The 15169-nt window shown below is 41.7% G+C and overlaps 2 protein-coding genes across 2 annotated transcripts in view; one reads left to right on the top strand and one right to left on the bottom strand.

The window, feature by feature from the left end:
* Window positions 1-9420, top strand: part of ACTL6A (actin like 6A) — a 48183-nt gene extending 38763 nt beyond the window's left edge. The window contains exons 3-16 of the mRNA XM_041406078.1: window positions 1-20; window positions 798-874; window positions 1068-1242; window positions 1607-1707; window positions 2962-3059; window positions 3737-3831; window positions 4050-4156; window positions 4242-4331; window positions 4518-4579; window positions 4903-5017; window positions 5364-5444; window positions 6363-6458; window positions 7474-7560; window positions 8141-9420. Coding sequence (XP_041262012.1) covers window positions 1-20; window positions 798-874; window positions 1068-1242; window positions 1607-1707; window positions 2962-3059; window positions 3737-3831; window positions 4050-4156; window positions 4242-4331; window positions 4518-4579; window positions 4903-5017; window positions 5364-5444; window positions 6363-6458; window positions 7474-7560; window positions 8141-8221 — 1285 coding nt within the window. The 3' untranslated portion in view covers window positions 8222-9420. The remainder of the gene's footprint in view (window positions 21-797; window positions 875-1067; window positions 1243-1606; window positions 1708-2961; window positions 3060-3736; window positions 3832-4049; window positions 4157-4241; window positions 4332-4517; window positions 4580-4902; window positions 5018-5363; window positions 5445-6362; window positions 6459-7473; window positions 7561-8140) is intronic.
* A 1311-nt stretch (window positions 9421-10731) lies between these two features.
* Window positions 10732-15008, bottom strand: MRPL47 (mitochondrial ribosomal protein L47). The gene is made up of 7 exons (XM_041405833.1): window positions 14859-15008; window positions 14044-14189; window positions 13292-13352; window positions 12550-12646; window positions 11836-11966; window positions 11466-11561; window positions 10732-11038 (listed from the first exon to the last, which is right to left on the bottom strand). The coding sequence occupies exons 1-7, from the start codon at window positions 14942-14944 to the stop codon at window positions 10921-10923; spliced, it is 735 nt and encodes a 244-aa protein (XP_041261767.1). The 5' UTR covers window positions 14945-15008; the 3' UTR covers window positions 10732-10920.
* Window positions 15009-15169: the final 161 nt, after the last annotated feature.

Genomic DNA, 15169 nt, shown 5'->3' on the forward strand with positions numbered 1-15169 from the left:
CGGCGGCGTGTACGGGGGAGGTGAGTCCGGCGCCGCCCTCCCCTCCCCCGCCCCGCGAGGCGGCGCGTGCAGCCCCGGCGGGCGCTTCCCGCCTCCCTCAGCCCGGCCCGGCGCTGCCGCGGCCCCTCCGTGCCCCACGCGTGAGGAGGAGGAGGCGGCGGGCCTTGTTTATGTCCTTGGCGGCCCCGAGGTGCCTCCGGCGGGCACCGCTGGCACCGCGGCCTTGGGCAGGATCCGCAGTACCAAGGTCCGGAGAAGGTCCCCGCACTTTGGGAGCCGGGTGTGGTTCCTCCGAGCCCCTGTGCACACCCCCTGTGACAGCCGATCGTTCCCGGCGGGTTTCCTTTAGGATGTGCATAGATCGGCAGGGATCGGGCCCGTAGGGGTGGGCGCTTGGCGCTCTGACCCCTTCCCTCACACGGTTGATGTTTTCAGTCCCACCTTCCTCATCCTCATCACCGGCGGGGGCTCTGGGCTCGCCTGGCTTCGTGTGAAGTTAAATTAGAACTTTTTGAAAGCTTTATCTCTCGATCCGTTTAGCTGCTACTACGTTTTCCCTCTTCTACTAAAATTCTCTTCCTGACACCAAACGGAGGGGTTGCAATGCCCCAGTTAAAGCCTGTCTGCAGTTTTCTGCTCTCTGGTAGCCGGAGTTCTGGATAGAGAAGTTTGTCCTCGCTTTGGAAAAGATCCCTTGATTTGTTTGTCTTGCTTTCCCAGTAAAGCAGGCAGTGGGCAGGGAAAGGCCAGGGCTGCAGAAGAGCGTAATAACCGTTCTTTGTTAACAATCTTTTCAGATGAAGTTGGGGCTCTGGTTTTTGACATTGGCTCGTACACAGTGAGAGCAGGCTATGCAGGCGAGGACTGCCCAAAGGTGAGAGAATCTGCCTCGATGGAAATTCGACATGAATTTATGCCTTAAAAAGTCTTTGCAAGTTGCAACCCTTCTGAATACATTGGGGTCTGTTCTGACTGTATTGTGTAAAGAAATTTCTGAATTTATGAGAAAAACACCAACTTGCAGAACGTTACTAATCCTTATGTACTGCCTGCCTCTTGCCTTGCAGGTGGATTTTCCAACAGCCATTGGTGTGGTGCTAGAAAGGGACAATGGCAGCACTCTGATGGAGATAGATGGTGACAAAGGCAAACAAGGGGGCCCAACTTACTACATAGACACTAATGCCCTGAGAGTTCCAAGGGAGAATATGGAAGCCATTTCGCCTTTAAAAAATGGAATGAGTATGGTGCTCTTGTCTTTTTCTACCTGATTTTCCAATAGCATTGCCAGGCTGCAGGAAGTCATGGTCGTGTTGACAGATGTTATGTACAGCAACAGAGGCTGTAAGAACAGATGCCTAGTTTACAAATTGCATGGAAATGTGGTTAGTTTTCATTGTTAGTGGGCTTTCAGCGTAATTGTTGAAGTCATGGTGGTTGTGGAAGAAGAGAATTCTGCAGATCTGTTAGAGGATGTGTGTATCTGCTGAGGACACCTTTTACTGAAGAGCTCTATGCAATAAACTAAATTGGAAAGCCTTTATGTGTTTATGAAATGAAACAAAACTTAGAAGTTACTAACATGTTTGTCTCAATGTTGTTACAGTTGAAGACTGGGATAGTTTCCAGGCAATTTTGGATCACACTTACAAGATGCATATTAAATCTGAAGCAAGTTTGCATCCTGTCCTTATGTCTGAAGCACCAGTGAGTAAAAGCAGCTGTGCATTTTGACAAGTCTTTCTGATAACTCTGTGAACATTAGTCCTGGATAAGTCTGACAATGGCTTGTAGGTGACAAGTGCTAAAACTTAGCTACAGAAATGACAATTTAAAAATGCTTGGACAGCTTGTGGAAAATGTCTAAAAAAACCCTCAATTTGAAAGAGTTCATATGAGTTGTATTAGAAAGTATTTACAATATGCTATTGTTTTTCACTTACTGAAAAGAAGCCAAAAGTTAAAAAAAGAAATTTTACTGCCTAGAATAAAAAGAAAAAATATGTTTGGATGTCTTATATTTTAAGTTACACGTAATAAAATGCCATGAAAAATCTTCCTTCATTCAACTTTACAAGTAATATTAAATGACACAGAATAATATTTATAATGGTGAAGTTGTAATTTTTCTGTCTTTGTTTCTGTAAGTGGTCCTGTAAGGCAGCTGTAGTGGATAAATACAAATTTCTGGGAAAATCTGGACAAGGTTTCTGTCATTTTAAAATGCTCAGCATTTGAAGGCAGATCTTGAAGTCAGAGTAGAAAAGGTAGACATGCCACACACAAGTGATGCCTTTCTTTAATAAAACCTTATGAAAAGGGTTTTCTTGAATTTCATTGTTCCCTTGTGTTGAATCACAGCTTGTGGAGTGTGGATGAATTTGCAGTGGCTGTTTGATGGCTCAGTGGGTGTCTGAATAGAGACATTTCCATTGAAATTCTCCTTAAAAACCTCATCTTACTTTCTTCTGTTGGCTTGGAAAAAACTTTACATTTTCAGTTATGTGCTGAATATTTAAGATATCTTGGCTTAATCACAACTGCAGTAGAACCGTAGAAAGGTACTTTGGGAACTGGAAAGTCTGGATTTATTTTTCTTCCCACTGGGCATGTTCCTTCTTGTATCTTCCCCCTTGTAAAAGGCAGGGTGCTTGCTTTAGAGAGTTCTTTGGGAACCTGACAGTGGAAGAGCTGTAGAAGTGTAAAGAAATGTATTGTGACATGAAAGGTGTGTAGCACTTTTGTGTGACAGATAAACATTGATGTGTTGTAGTATAAGTGGAATGAAAAATGTTTTAAAGACATAAATCACTGGAAATCCATTTATGTAGAATTTTGGTGTCATTGAAACTCTGGCTGCAATTTCTCTAATAACTTCTTTATTGTGTTAGCAGTCTGTTAGTGTGCAGACACAGCTTCCTTTTGGTCACTTCCTTGTGGTTTGGGTTTGTTATTTTTTAGTGGAACACCAGGGCAAAGCGTGAGAAACTGACGGAATTGATGTTTGAACACTACAACATCCCGGCGTTTTTCTTGTGTAAAACTGCTGTTCTGACAGCGTATCCTTTGAAATGTTTCACTGCATGGTTTTATTTTCCTCCCCCCATGAAATTATGGGAAACTTTTTCCAGGCAATTCCAAGGATAACAGCATGCCTAACTTTCTTCAAATTGATTTTTTCCGTAAATATCCAGGGAGGAAGTAAACAAATGCATTTTCTCAACTTTAAGGCATTAGAGCTCATTTTTGAAGTTCTCCCAATCTGACTCTGTCCTTGGGGTCAAAGTCTTTTTTTAAATTATGTTTTTTTTCCATGGTATACTGTGGATAAGAATATTACAGACCTGAAATGGTGGTGTCCACACTACTAAATACGGTAATTAGAGCTTGACGTTTTCATAGCCTTAAGAGGAATATTTGTAATTATTTTAAACTAATAATATGTTTCCAGCTTCAAGTCTAAATGAGTTGGATGTACTTAGAGCTTGCTGCATAGTAGTGGCATGAAGTCTCACTCTTGTGCCTCCAAAGCTTGAGTTAGTTCACAGATGGAAGTTAAATGCTGCTCTCTCTGTGAGATTGTGCACTTTGCAGAAAGATGGTACACTCTGGAAAATGGCAAATCCCTTTGCAGAGGAAAGGTTGGAGTCCTCATTCCTGGTTATGATTTAATTGTATGGCAGCACTTTTTTTCTAAAGTGAAAATTACAATGTTTTCCTTAACCACTTTGACTAGTTTTGCTAACGGGAGATCTACAGGTCTCATCTTGGATAGTGGAGCAACACACACCACTGCTATTCCAGTGCATGATGGATACGTGCTTCAGCAAGGTAAAACTTTCATGGGTAACAGTGCTGCAGTATCAGGTGGTTAGAGTGATTTCTGCTTGTACAGTTTTGTTACTGCTTTTACATCTCTGTGCCCCCTTAAAAAGGAAAAAAGCCCTAATAGTGTTCACTGACAAATAGCTGGGAGAGTCTGTTCATGCTCGGATACTTTCCAGATTAGTTGTTTTGGTTTTTAGTTTGGATCCCCTCTTGCCTTCTAGGTATTGTAAAGTCACCACTTGCAGGAGACTTTATCACTATGCAGTGCCGGGAGCTGTTTCAGGAAATGAATGTAGAGATAATTCCTCCATATATGATTGCTTCAAAGGTGGGAAAATAACTTTATTTACTAAGTGTTGTCTTGGGGAGAGGCTTAAATGTTCATCTGATGACTTTGTGCCCTACAATCTCAGGAGGCAGTCCGTGAGGGGTCGCCAGCAAATTGGAAGAGAAAAGAGAAGTTGCCCCAGGTCACCAGGTCTTGGCACAACTACATGTGTAATGTAAGTAGGTAATTTCTCCTGCTCTCACCTCCCTTGAGTGTTCCATAAATAAGTTTTGTTTGCAAGTGTATCAGTGTTTTCTCTTGAAGAACAAGAAATTCTTTGAACAGTCAGTACCAATTCTATAAATTTTATAAAATTGAAGACTGAAATTCATGTAAATTATTGTTATTTTTAACTCCACAGTGTGTCATTCAAGACTTCCAGGCTTCTGTCCTCCAAGTATCAGATTCAACCTATGATGAACAGTATGTGACATTCTTCTTTCTTGTAAAATCTGTTACCAGTTGTGCATGTGATGCTCAGCCTATTCACTGCTGTTGGATGGTTTTGTTGTAGAAGAAGGTTTTATCTAAAAATGGGTGATCTATGGAAGTAGGAGTGCTACATATACCCAGGTGATAGTTTTTTGTTGAATATTCCAAGATGAGACTTAATAAATATTACTGGAAGTGTAAGTCTTACGAATCCCAATGTTCTCATTGGAACTGCAGTTTGTAACACTGCTTAGATAAGTTGACATCCTGTTTAGAGAGCACTTTAATGTGTTGCTTTCTGCCTGATGCTCCAGGGTGGCAGCACAGATGCCAACAGTTCATTACGAGTTCCCCAATGGCTACAACTGTGACTTCGGTGCTGAGCGTCTGAAAATTCCTGAGGGATTGTTTGACCCTTCCAATGTAAAGGTAAAACCACTGTGAAGCTGTGATTGGAAGGCTCTGCATGACTAGGCTGTCAATGGCTGTCTTTTGTATAACGTTTTTAATCTTGTGATTTGGATGTATTTGCACTGGGGGGTTCTCCTGGGGGTAGAGTTTGCCTGTCTTGAATTACAGCTGGGGAAGGGAAGGATGAAATGTTCAAATTGGGTGGTGATGAGCTGACTGGAAAAACAGGGGTATTTTTGTTCCTTCCCTAACAAAATGCTTAGCTCCCTCTCCAGTAATGCTTGTAAAATCCAGCTCATTCAGGGCTTTTCTGTGCCTTGCTCTCTTGAAGCAGTGATGTGTAGATTCCTGATTTTCCCTGCAGGGTTTATCTGGTAACACGATGTTGGGTGTGAGCCACGTTGTCACAACAAGCGTTGGAATGTGTGATATAGATATCAGGCCGGTAAGTGTTACTCAGCCAGGCAGTATTTTAAGGCATAGATATTTCTGTGCCAATACATGTTTTTGGGACTAGAACAGCAACAGTGAAGAGATTTCTTAGGATAATGATAAATATGTTAGAATAATACTGTAAGTATTATTTATTTGTATATAGGGGTATGTACCATTAATGTTTTCTCTTACAAAATGTTAAATCAGGACCTTTTACTTAGTGTTTCTACCCATATTTAAAAATCTGATGCACAGATTTTGTGGCTGGCACTGCATAATTTGGATTGGACTGGCTTCAGATAAGCATTTACGTTTTTAACTCTGAGTGTTATCTTCAGATTTTTAGGCATCGTTATGTTTAGAACATACATGGAATTTATAAAGAGGAGAAGTCCTAAAGGAAAATATTATTTTTAAAATTAATGTACTGTCTTTCTCAGGGGTCAGTTTGATACAGATTGCATGAGAGTTCTTTCAATGTTTTTTTTCTGTTAACCAGTGTGTGAGAAGGGCTTAGTGGGCTGGGCCGTGGTGTGTGTTCACCAACTGCAGCAACAGTGAGATAGAAAACTGCTGCAAGGCTGTGTAGTTTTCTTTTGAGGTTGCATTCTGCTGTAAAAAACTCAACAATTTGCATACAGGGGAGATCTGCAGGTTGAGGGTTCTCCACAGTAGAAACTCTTCAGTGAAATCATGTAGAACATACGGCCCCTGCCTTCCTTTTGTAGTTTAATATTAAGCTGTCTTGCAAAATTTTTAAGTGATTAAATAATAAATTGAATTGGGAGAGGTAATACTGTTGGTATCAAGTGATGTATTATTGTTGTTGACTATACATACTCATGCCACCCCTCTCTATTGTGAGAAAGAGGTGTTTTCAGAATGATTTCCAAGGTAAAGCTCCAGTTTGTTTTTCTTCTCTTTTTAGGGTCTCTATGGCAGTGTGATTGTAGCAGGAGGAAACACTCTAATACAGAGTTTCACAGACAGATTGAACAGGGAGCTGTCTCAGAAAACCCCACCGGTAAAACAACTCTTTCCATTACTGCATTGAGTACTTCAACATTTTACTTTTCTGCCACATAAGTACACAAGGATACTGTGGCTTTGATATTCTAGGAACCTGACAGCTGAATAGATTTCTGCAGGGTTAAGAAACCTCCCTCTCTAAAGAAAAGAAGGAATTCTTGAAGTGTTTTATACAGAATAAACTCCAGTATTCCTTGAGTATTTCACTACTCCACTCTTGTTTTCAGATTGCTATCCTAAGTTCTGTAATTGTCCCCAAGCAGCAGCCAGTATTCTCTTGATGGTCTCTCTTTTGGAGTGCTGCTGACTAACTCGAGGCACATTCAGTCATTCTGCCTGAGGTCACTTTGTTGTGGCAATTGTTTTTCCTTGATTTTGCAGACAACCTAAATCACCAGGTTTTGTCTATGAGTAGCATATTTACATATTTTTTTAATCACTTGATGTCAAAGAAAGTATTGGTACCTTGCATCTGATTATGGTACAGATTATGATATTTGTTGAATCTTAGTATTCAAGCAAAAATGTTCTGCTTGGGACAACTCTGTAATGATGAATGTTAGGAGAAACTGAGAAATGTATTCACTGCTTATAATAGCTGAGGAGGAGCCCATAGAAATTCCAAGATTTTATTGCTGTAAGGCATTTTGAAAGCAAAAGGAATGAATGGATCCAAGTAAGCCTAGATGCCTTAAGTCTAGCAATGTAAGTCATTGTAGTCCCAGTGCAGTGTTGGAGGTGACACTATACACTGTGATATTATTGCTCTCCACCTGCCTCATTCCTTGCCTTAACCGGTTATTTGCTGTTGGGAGACAAGGTAAAAACCATATTTCCTGTGGTTGTTTGGAATTGTAAATGCAGGGCAGATGAGCAGTATTGCAGATGTACTAAAATGGGCCTTTTTCAGCTGCATATTGGTATAGACACAGGTTCCTTGTGCTGCTTGTCCCTAAAGGTCACCAGCTTACGGCTTGTGTGACGTTTGGTTTTTCTCCGTTTCTGTGCAGAGCATGCGCCTGAAGTTGATAGCTAACAACACCACTGTGGAGCGGAGGTTCAGCTCGTGGATTGGGGGCTCCATTTTGGCTTCTTTGGTTAGTAAACCTGTGCTGTGCTGAACAGCACTGCCACCCAGACATCCCATTCCCCAGAAGTGTGCATTGCAGAGTCTCTGCTACGTAATCATAGTCTTGGCTGTCCTCATGGTAAGGGGAAGAGAATCTGTTTCAAAAAGAGGTGTGAGTGTTTCCCGTGACAGCATATCCTGCCATGTTCTCCCATTTTTAATGGCAAGGTAAAACCTTGAAATACGTGTACTTTCTCTAGACTGTATCTAGTAGACCATGAAAGTAGCAAACCTGTTTCTGCATCATATTCCTGAGGTTAATTCTACAAGTTACTGAGCACTGAAATGCTTTCTGGGGGTTAATTTATCATCATGGGAAAGGGAGACTGCAGTCAGCATTTGGTGCTGCACTTCCTGTCTTGAGTTTAATCCCTAAGCAATAAAACTGAAGGAAGAGACAGTTAAGCAGGTCAAGTCCTAATACTTCATTTAATGTAAGGACATGCTTGTTTTCCCTCCAAGGAAAAGCTAATCATGTTTCAGTTGACCATCATTTGTGTTCTGCTACTTTTTCATTGTGTGTTGCTTTTGTTTCTTTATTTTTGTAGGGTACTTTCCAGCAGATGTGGATTTCCAAACAAGAATATGAAGAAGGAGGGAAACAGTGTGTAGAAAGAAAATGTCCTTAGACCTCTTAACTGTGAAAACTGCTGCCTGCTTGGTGCTCCTCTGTTTTATAGCTTTAGCATACTCAGGAATGGGATGGACTCCTCTTTGTAGGAAGTTTATATTGGGTTTTTTGCATAATTCAAATTCCATTTTAACAAAGTTAGACATTTTGAGAGACCTAATTGGTACTATAATAGAAAAAGGATGTTTACGTCCCTTGTAAAGCAATAATTCCTGTAACAAGCATTTTATAATTTTGTATAAATGTCTATTTTCTCTAGTATCTTTTCCTGGGAACAGCTTTACAGGTTAGCTAATAGATAGAGGCATAACCTTGCAAATGCCTGTGCTTATTTATTAATTATTTCTTGTCTAATTTCTTGTCTACTTTCACATACTAGTCTTCCTTGCTGGTACTTTGGCCTTAAATTGCTCTTATTTTTCTCTTTAAAAATAAAATTTGGTCTTTTATATTTGAGCAAGCTTGTGAGTACTTGCAGAGAAAGTTATTCTGCTGTTTTAAAAGTGAAAGTTTGTATTCAGCAATCTATTTTAGTGTAAACTTTTACTGTCTCACAGAAGTGTTACATTCCGTGGAGTGAATGTTATATTAAGCACTGGTTTGTTAATTTTTTTTTATTATGGAGCAGTTTCATTTCAGTAAGCAAGCAATGCTTTCCACTTGATGTCTAAGAATGTATTTAATGCCTTTGTGATGTTGGTGAGAAGCAAAGCCTGTTCAAGACAGGGAAATTGAGACAAAGAATTGCCTCTCCAAGCCTGGGAGCAGTCAGAAGCTTTCGGTGCGTGGCTTGCCCCTGCTGCAGGGAGCCCTCAGTGCTGTGTCGTGGCTGGTGTGGGCTCCCTGTGCCCCCAGCAGGGTCTGTAAGTGCCTGTGTTTGCAGGGGGAAGGTGCACTCAGGGTCACAGGAATGGGGATGACTTCTTTTTCCAGCAGAAATCAGCTGTCAAGACGCAGCTCAGTGTTGCTTTTAAGCTTAATTTACAATGATGTGATGGTCTGTTTTGGGACACAATGAAGTTTTGCTCCTTATCTCAAAAGCTGTGGAAAACCAAATAGCATTTAACTGATCTAAAAAAATTAAACAGTACTGCTACATTTTTGTATCCTAAAAGATCTTGTGGGTAAATAATTACGAGGCCTCTGTTTGAAAAGTTTCACATTACCTCCAAATAATAAAGTAATTTATCAAACCAATCTGCTTTTGTCTTATCATGAGAATCTGAGTTGCTCTTTAGACAAAGTCGTTTGATCAGATTTTCAAAGCCACTGACAAACCATATTTCTCTTGCAAAAAGAGGCAAACTGCAAAGTCACCAGCTCTTGTCATTGTGGAAGACAAAAGACTCAGTCCAGTTTCCATTCAGGTAGAACATGGAACATAACTGAACTGCTACCTCAGTGCGCTGCAGTGGGTGGTGTTTAAGATTTCCTTCTGTGGCATGCTTAGATTTCATTGTGCCAAATCAGTTTTTATCTTCCATTTATCTTAAAAGAATTGCAGTACAGTATCTGCTAATATTCCAGCAGCACAGGGAGAGCAAAACACTGCTGGAGGTTTTCTCACTGCAAAGATTCTGAGTTTAAACTGGGAATTTTGTGTGATGCAGAGGAGTAAGTGAAGGTCCAAATGATGGAGATAGATACATGAAACAGTACCAGTTCCCTTGCAGTGTTTTACCAGATTATACTGCTGAGCACATTTGCTTCCTTAAAGACTGGTATTTTTGACTTCAGTCTAGATTTCTAGACCACCACATGTGGAAGTTAAAAGTTTTCATGAAGTGAAAGGTGAAGGTGTTTCCTTCAACTGAGAGCAACAGCAGTACCTACTTCAATTTCACTGAAGACTACTGCAGCCTTCTTTCAAACATTTTGCACTGTGCAAAGCATTGTACAATTGTTTGAATTTGTCACAGAAATCAAGGTAGGACAACTGGATTAGAAGTTCCCATGCTGAGTATTTCGTACTTTCTAAGAACTTAAAGCAGTGGACTAAGACTTAAAGCAGTGGAAAGAATTCCTCACAGCAGTCCAATTTACCAGTGCATTTATGCAGAGAGCAAATACACCTTGTGTAGCTTACCTTGGGGAAAATATTCTGGAAAGTAGCAGGAAAAATACGATCAGGGAAAGGCTCATATGTGAGCTTCAGATGCTTTCAGTTTCTGTCTGATTTTAATGTACATGTGTTAAACTAAACCAGGTAAATATTACCCCTACACTTGTTACTGTCAGCTGGCACTCTGTGGCTGCTCTTCACTGCTCCTAATGCATCTCTCAAGAGCTGGCTAACACATTTGTTCCTGGAAACGTGAGAGATTGGATGATTTGAGTTAGGCACCAAAGCCGCTTTTTAATTCCAGATCAAAAGTTTAATTAAAGTCAAATGTGGTATTAAAAACAAACAAACAAAATGCTCTTCACTGTTCCTAATGCATCTCTCACTCTTGTAACAGCTGCCTAACACAGCATTTGTTCCTGCAAACAAGAGATCAGATGATTTGAGTTAGGCACCAAAGGCGCTTTTTAATTCCAGATCAAAAGTTTAATTAAAGTCAAATGTGGTATTAAAAACAAACAAAAAAAAAAAGCTGGAGACTATCTGGAATGCTCAGTGGAGTTGTTTGTGGTTCCAGAACATGGCTAATGTTCCACAGACACTTGACCAGTTGCTTGCAGTGCTCTTGCAGCCTGCTACTGGCTCTGGGATTTCACAGCAACATCAGGGAACTTCCTTTCCAAGAGCTTCCGCTTCGTCCTCTCCAGGCTTTGCTGCCTTGCCCTTTTCCGTAAGGATTTTTCAAGTCTGAGTCTGAAACAGAAGTTGGTGTGGTTCACTTCCAGCCAGCTTGTGACCACTTTAATGAGCCCCCCAATCAGATAGAGGCTCTCAGTGATTAATAACTTCAGTATTCGTTTGCTTCTGATAAGTAAAAAAGCCTGCAGCAATATTTTTACTCTGCTTCCGAATTCTACGGAAGTTCAGCCTCTAGGAGGATTTTTGATATTCTGCACTTGAAGTTACTTTTACAATGCCACAGCATAACCATGTACCTTAGTAACTAAAGTGGGAACAGAAAAAAAAAGAAACAGAGGAAGCTGTAATTAAAAAAAAACCCCTCTGATTTTCAGTCTAGTAGCTGAAAACTGAAATATTACAGCTATTTTTTCCTTTTAAAATGGAATAAGGGCACAAACAGATGCACAAACAGATCAGAATGTCAAAATAATCTTTTTACCTGATGAAGTGATTCACATGAGGTAGGTAAAAGAATCTCTTCTTTTTGTGTTTTTTGTTCAAGTGCCATGGTATTGGCCATTCCTTGTAACTGTACCTGTTGGAGACAGGTAAAAATGATTACAGAATGTACATGTTGTCTTAATTCTAGGATTTTACCAGTTTCTCTCAGTTTCAAGCACAGTGATAAAGTGGTCTGGGAGATGGCAGAATTTCTATGTGGGTATTTATTTCCAGCTCTTGCTGGTTTGGTTTTTAACTATCTCCTGTGTTCTGTACAGTCTGTGCATCCTTCCTTGATTAGGTAAGGATTTTCTGGGAGAGAGACACACCACAAGAAAAACTCACACATTAAAAAAGGTTTTCCATACCAGAAGGTGCGTCCCAGGAAGTCGTGTCTCCACTCACCAGGGACTGGCTTTTCATGGCCTGTTTGTAAAAGCCTTAGAGCAATTTCTCTTTCTCTGACAACCAAGTCTATATTTTTCATAGATGTTTCTACCTGGAAATGGTAAAAAGTTTCAGGATGCACCAACAAAAAACAATGCTGAAAATTTCAAAGATCTCAAAGACTTAAGACAAAATTTAAAGGGAAAACAAAGGTAAAACATGCTGGAGTTTGATCATGAGTTCTCTCTCAGCAGGCCCTGTGTACTAGAACAGTAAGGAATGGGTGCTTCAAAAATCTAATCTGACAGCAGGACAGATATGACATAACTGACAGTCTGATACTTGATTAAAGACCAGCTGGGTGATGCATAAAGCCAGATCCAATGCTGATGCAGAAGTGTAGAAGCTCTGAGGCAGGGGTCAGAAGCAGCAGAAGCAAACAGAAGATTTGCTAATGTTTTGTAGTGGCTGTTGGTTATTTTAGTTTCCACTGGGGTCTGGTCACAGCCCCAGTAATGCCCACTGGACAATGAGAAAGCTGCCTTGACCAAATTATGACTTCAGCCGTTAGTGCATACACTAAAATCAGGGAAAATAATTAAAAAAAAAAAAGGTCTTTAACAAGTTTACAAACACTTGATCTTTCAGCAATTTTACTAAAGAGTTACAGTTTTTGTGTAGCATGAAAAAGGTACCTTTTCTAAGCGCTCTGGACTTGGCATAGGCTTGCGCTGTCGCTTGGATTCTTGCTCTAAAGTTAAGAGCATGTTCTTTTCTTTCAGCAGGACATACCTGGAGCAGAAAGCACAGTAATTCAAAAATAACTTTGGGATAGCTAAGCAGTTATTCACTTTTTATCTGTAATCCCAAACCCTGCTGCCTTCATATAATGAAACAGAAGAGAAGAATGAGGGAGACAGGTTTACTTAGTCTGGAATAAAGAGGGCTTAGGAGGGAAGAGTTTCACACTGAGCTGTCTTCCATTATCTGGACAAAGCCAAGTTTTTCTCTCACGTACACATGAAAAGGACACAACAAAGCAAGGAAAAAGCTGTTCACAGTAATGATTAAGTTCAGCCTGAACTTAATACAGCTTCAGAAACTTCCACAATCAGAATAAATGCAGGCATGATGGAATGAAGTGCCCACCCCGCCAGAAGGCACTGACAACCAAGTCTGTCCAACTCAAGCAACCCCCAGAGGGTTTGCACCAAAGCTGAGCCCTCTGAACTAGACACAGCTGTCCCACAGCCACCTGCAGTGCAGCCTCTGTGCTCTGAGCAGGACCAGGGCTGGTGCAAGCCCAAAGCTGGCTGGAGCCTGCAGAGCTCTGAGCCAGACTGAAGCTGCTGGATCATGAGCTCACCAGCCACATTTTACTGAAAAGTGCAGAGCTGCTCTGAAGGAAGAGAAGCTTCTTCACTAAAATTTACTTACCAAAGTTTGTGCAAGTCTTCACTACTCTTGCCCCTTAGCTGCTTTAGATTCCATGAATCCCCTGTAAAATACAAAAAAACCCACCATTAATTTAATGAAACAAAGTTCTCTTATTCTGGAAAATAAAAAGTGCTTCTATTAGACTCAGCTGACACAACAGTGTAAAGACCACATGTAAAATACTACTGCTTGGACAGCCATCCTTGAGGATATTCAGCTTTGCTTTTAAAATACAACTCAAAAAGGCATTTATATGTGGTGTTTATTTGTGCTTATAACAGGCTGGGAATACAGAAAGCTGTCAGATGATTCTTTACACTGAAGTAGTTTTCTTCCATAGTACTTACATTCATCAAAGCACATCTCTTCTGTGATACACTCTCACTTCAAAGCAAGGCAGAGGATTTACAGCGAAACATTTTGCTGCACAGTTGCTATTTGCTTTCATAAACACTCAATACACACAGCAAAAATTAACAAGCATCAAGATGCACAAGTGGTTGTATGTACATATACACAGAAAAATAAGTTTTAGGTAGCTATGAATGCTCTCTATAATGCAAAAAGAAAAAAAAAAAAAATACACACAGCAAAAATTAACAGGCATCAAGATGCACAAGTGGATGTACGTACATATACATAAAAAATAAGTTTTAGGTAGCTATGAATGCTCTCTATAATGCAAAAAGAAAAAAAAAAAAAGTCATATTTCCGCTCAAAGATCACTATCAGAAATGCTAAATATAACTCACCAGACTTTACACTTTTTTCCCCCCAGTTTCCTGGATCATCAAAAAACTCCTCCAGACCTCGCCGAGACACAGTTGTGTGCAGGAGCTTCACCTCTTGGAGGATCTCAATTTTTGGTAGGTTCTTGTGGTACAGATTCAGTGCCATCCTGCATAAAAGTTAGAAGGAAAACTATGTATGACAGGAAAAATGATATTCTGCTAAATGAGAATGTTTGGTTCATTCACAAAGTCACATTTCCTACAGGCAGATCATGGCATGTGGGGAAAAAGCAGAGTTTTGGTTACTCACAAAGATCTCATCTTGGTGTTTTCCCCTCCCCCCTCATCTCATCTAATTATCAATTTTCTACACTTAGAGACAGAAAACAATTAAAAATTAAGGAACAAACTTGCTGTACAAGAGTACGTCATAGAAGCATGGGAACTTTTAGCATTGGGAAGGACCTCTGGAGACTATCCAGTCCAACCTGCCAAAGCAAGGTCACCTGGAGAAGGTGACACAGGACCGCGTCCAGGTGGGTTTGGGGCGTCTCCAGAGGGGGAGAATCCACATCCTCCCCCGTGGCCTTAATGGCAAAAGCTGTGGGCACCCGGGAAAGCACAAAACCCAGCAGCACAATGAGCGCAGGATTCTGCAGGCACAGGGCACGGCCTGGCGCTGCCCTTACACGCTGCCTGCACCACGCACCAAGCTGCGGCCCTCAGGGACAGCGGCACGCACGGACACCCGCCTCCCGCCACAGGCTCTCCTTCCTCCCGGGCACCGCGCCCGCCCCTCCGTGCCTGAGCCCGAGTCCGCCCGGCGCAGTGCGTACCCGGGGAGTCCCGGCCGAGCCCGGGGCAGGCGGAGCGCGGCCGTCAGGCTCCGGCCCAGCGCGGCCACGGCCGCTGCCGCCGCCATCGCCCCGCGTCCTCCCACAGCGCCGGGGGCACGGGGCGGGAGCTGCCCTTTTCCAAGATGGCGCCTGCCCGGCCTCACCCGCGCTCTCCCGCTGTATATGGAGCACAGGGAAGCCTCTGCCCTTTTCCAAGATGGCGCCCGCGCGGCTTCACCTCCGCGCCGTCCCTCTGAGCCGGGGGCACTGGGAAGGCTTTGCCCTTTCCCATGATGGCGGCCGCCGGCTTC

This window comes from Onychostruthus taczanowskii, unplaced genomic scaffold, assembly GCF_017590055.1.
Source record: "Onychostruthus taczanowskii isolate IOZ18803 unplaced genomic scaffold, ASM1759005v1 scaffold24, whole genome shotgun sequence".
In the NCBI taxonomy this organism is placed as follows: Eukaryota; Metazoa; Chordata; class Aves; order Passeriformes; family Passeridae; genus Onychostruthus; species Onychostruthus taczanowskii.

Coding starts and splice junctions, on each gene's coding strand:
- MRPL47 (XM_041405833.1), bottom strand. CDS start 14,944: ATGGCGGCGGCAGCGGCCGTGGCCGCGCTGGGCCGGAGCCTGACGGCC. Junction 13,353..14,043: donor GGAAAAAAGTGTAAAGTCTG/GTGAGTTATATT, acceptor TGTATTTTACAG/GGGATTCATGGAATCTAAAG. Junction 12,647..13,291: donor GAAGACTTGCACAAACTTTG/GTAAGTAAATTT, acceptor TTTCTGCTCCAG/GTATGTCCTGCTGAAAGAAA.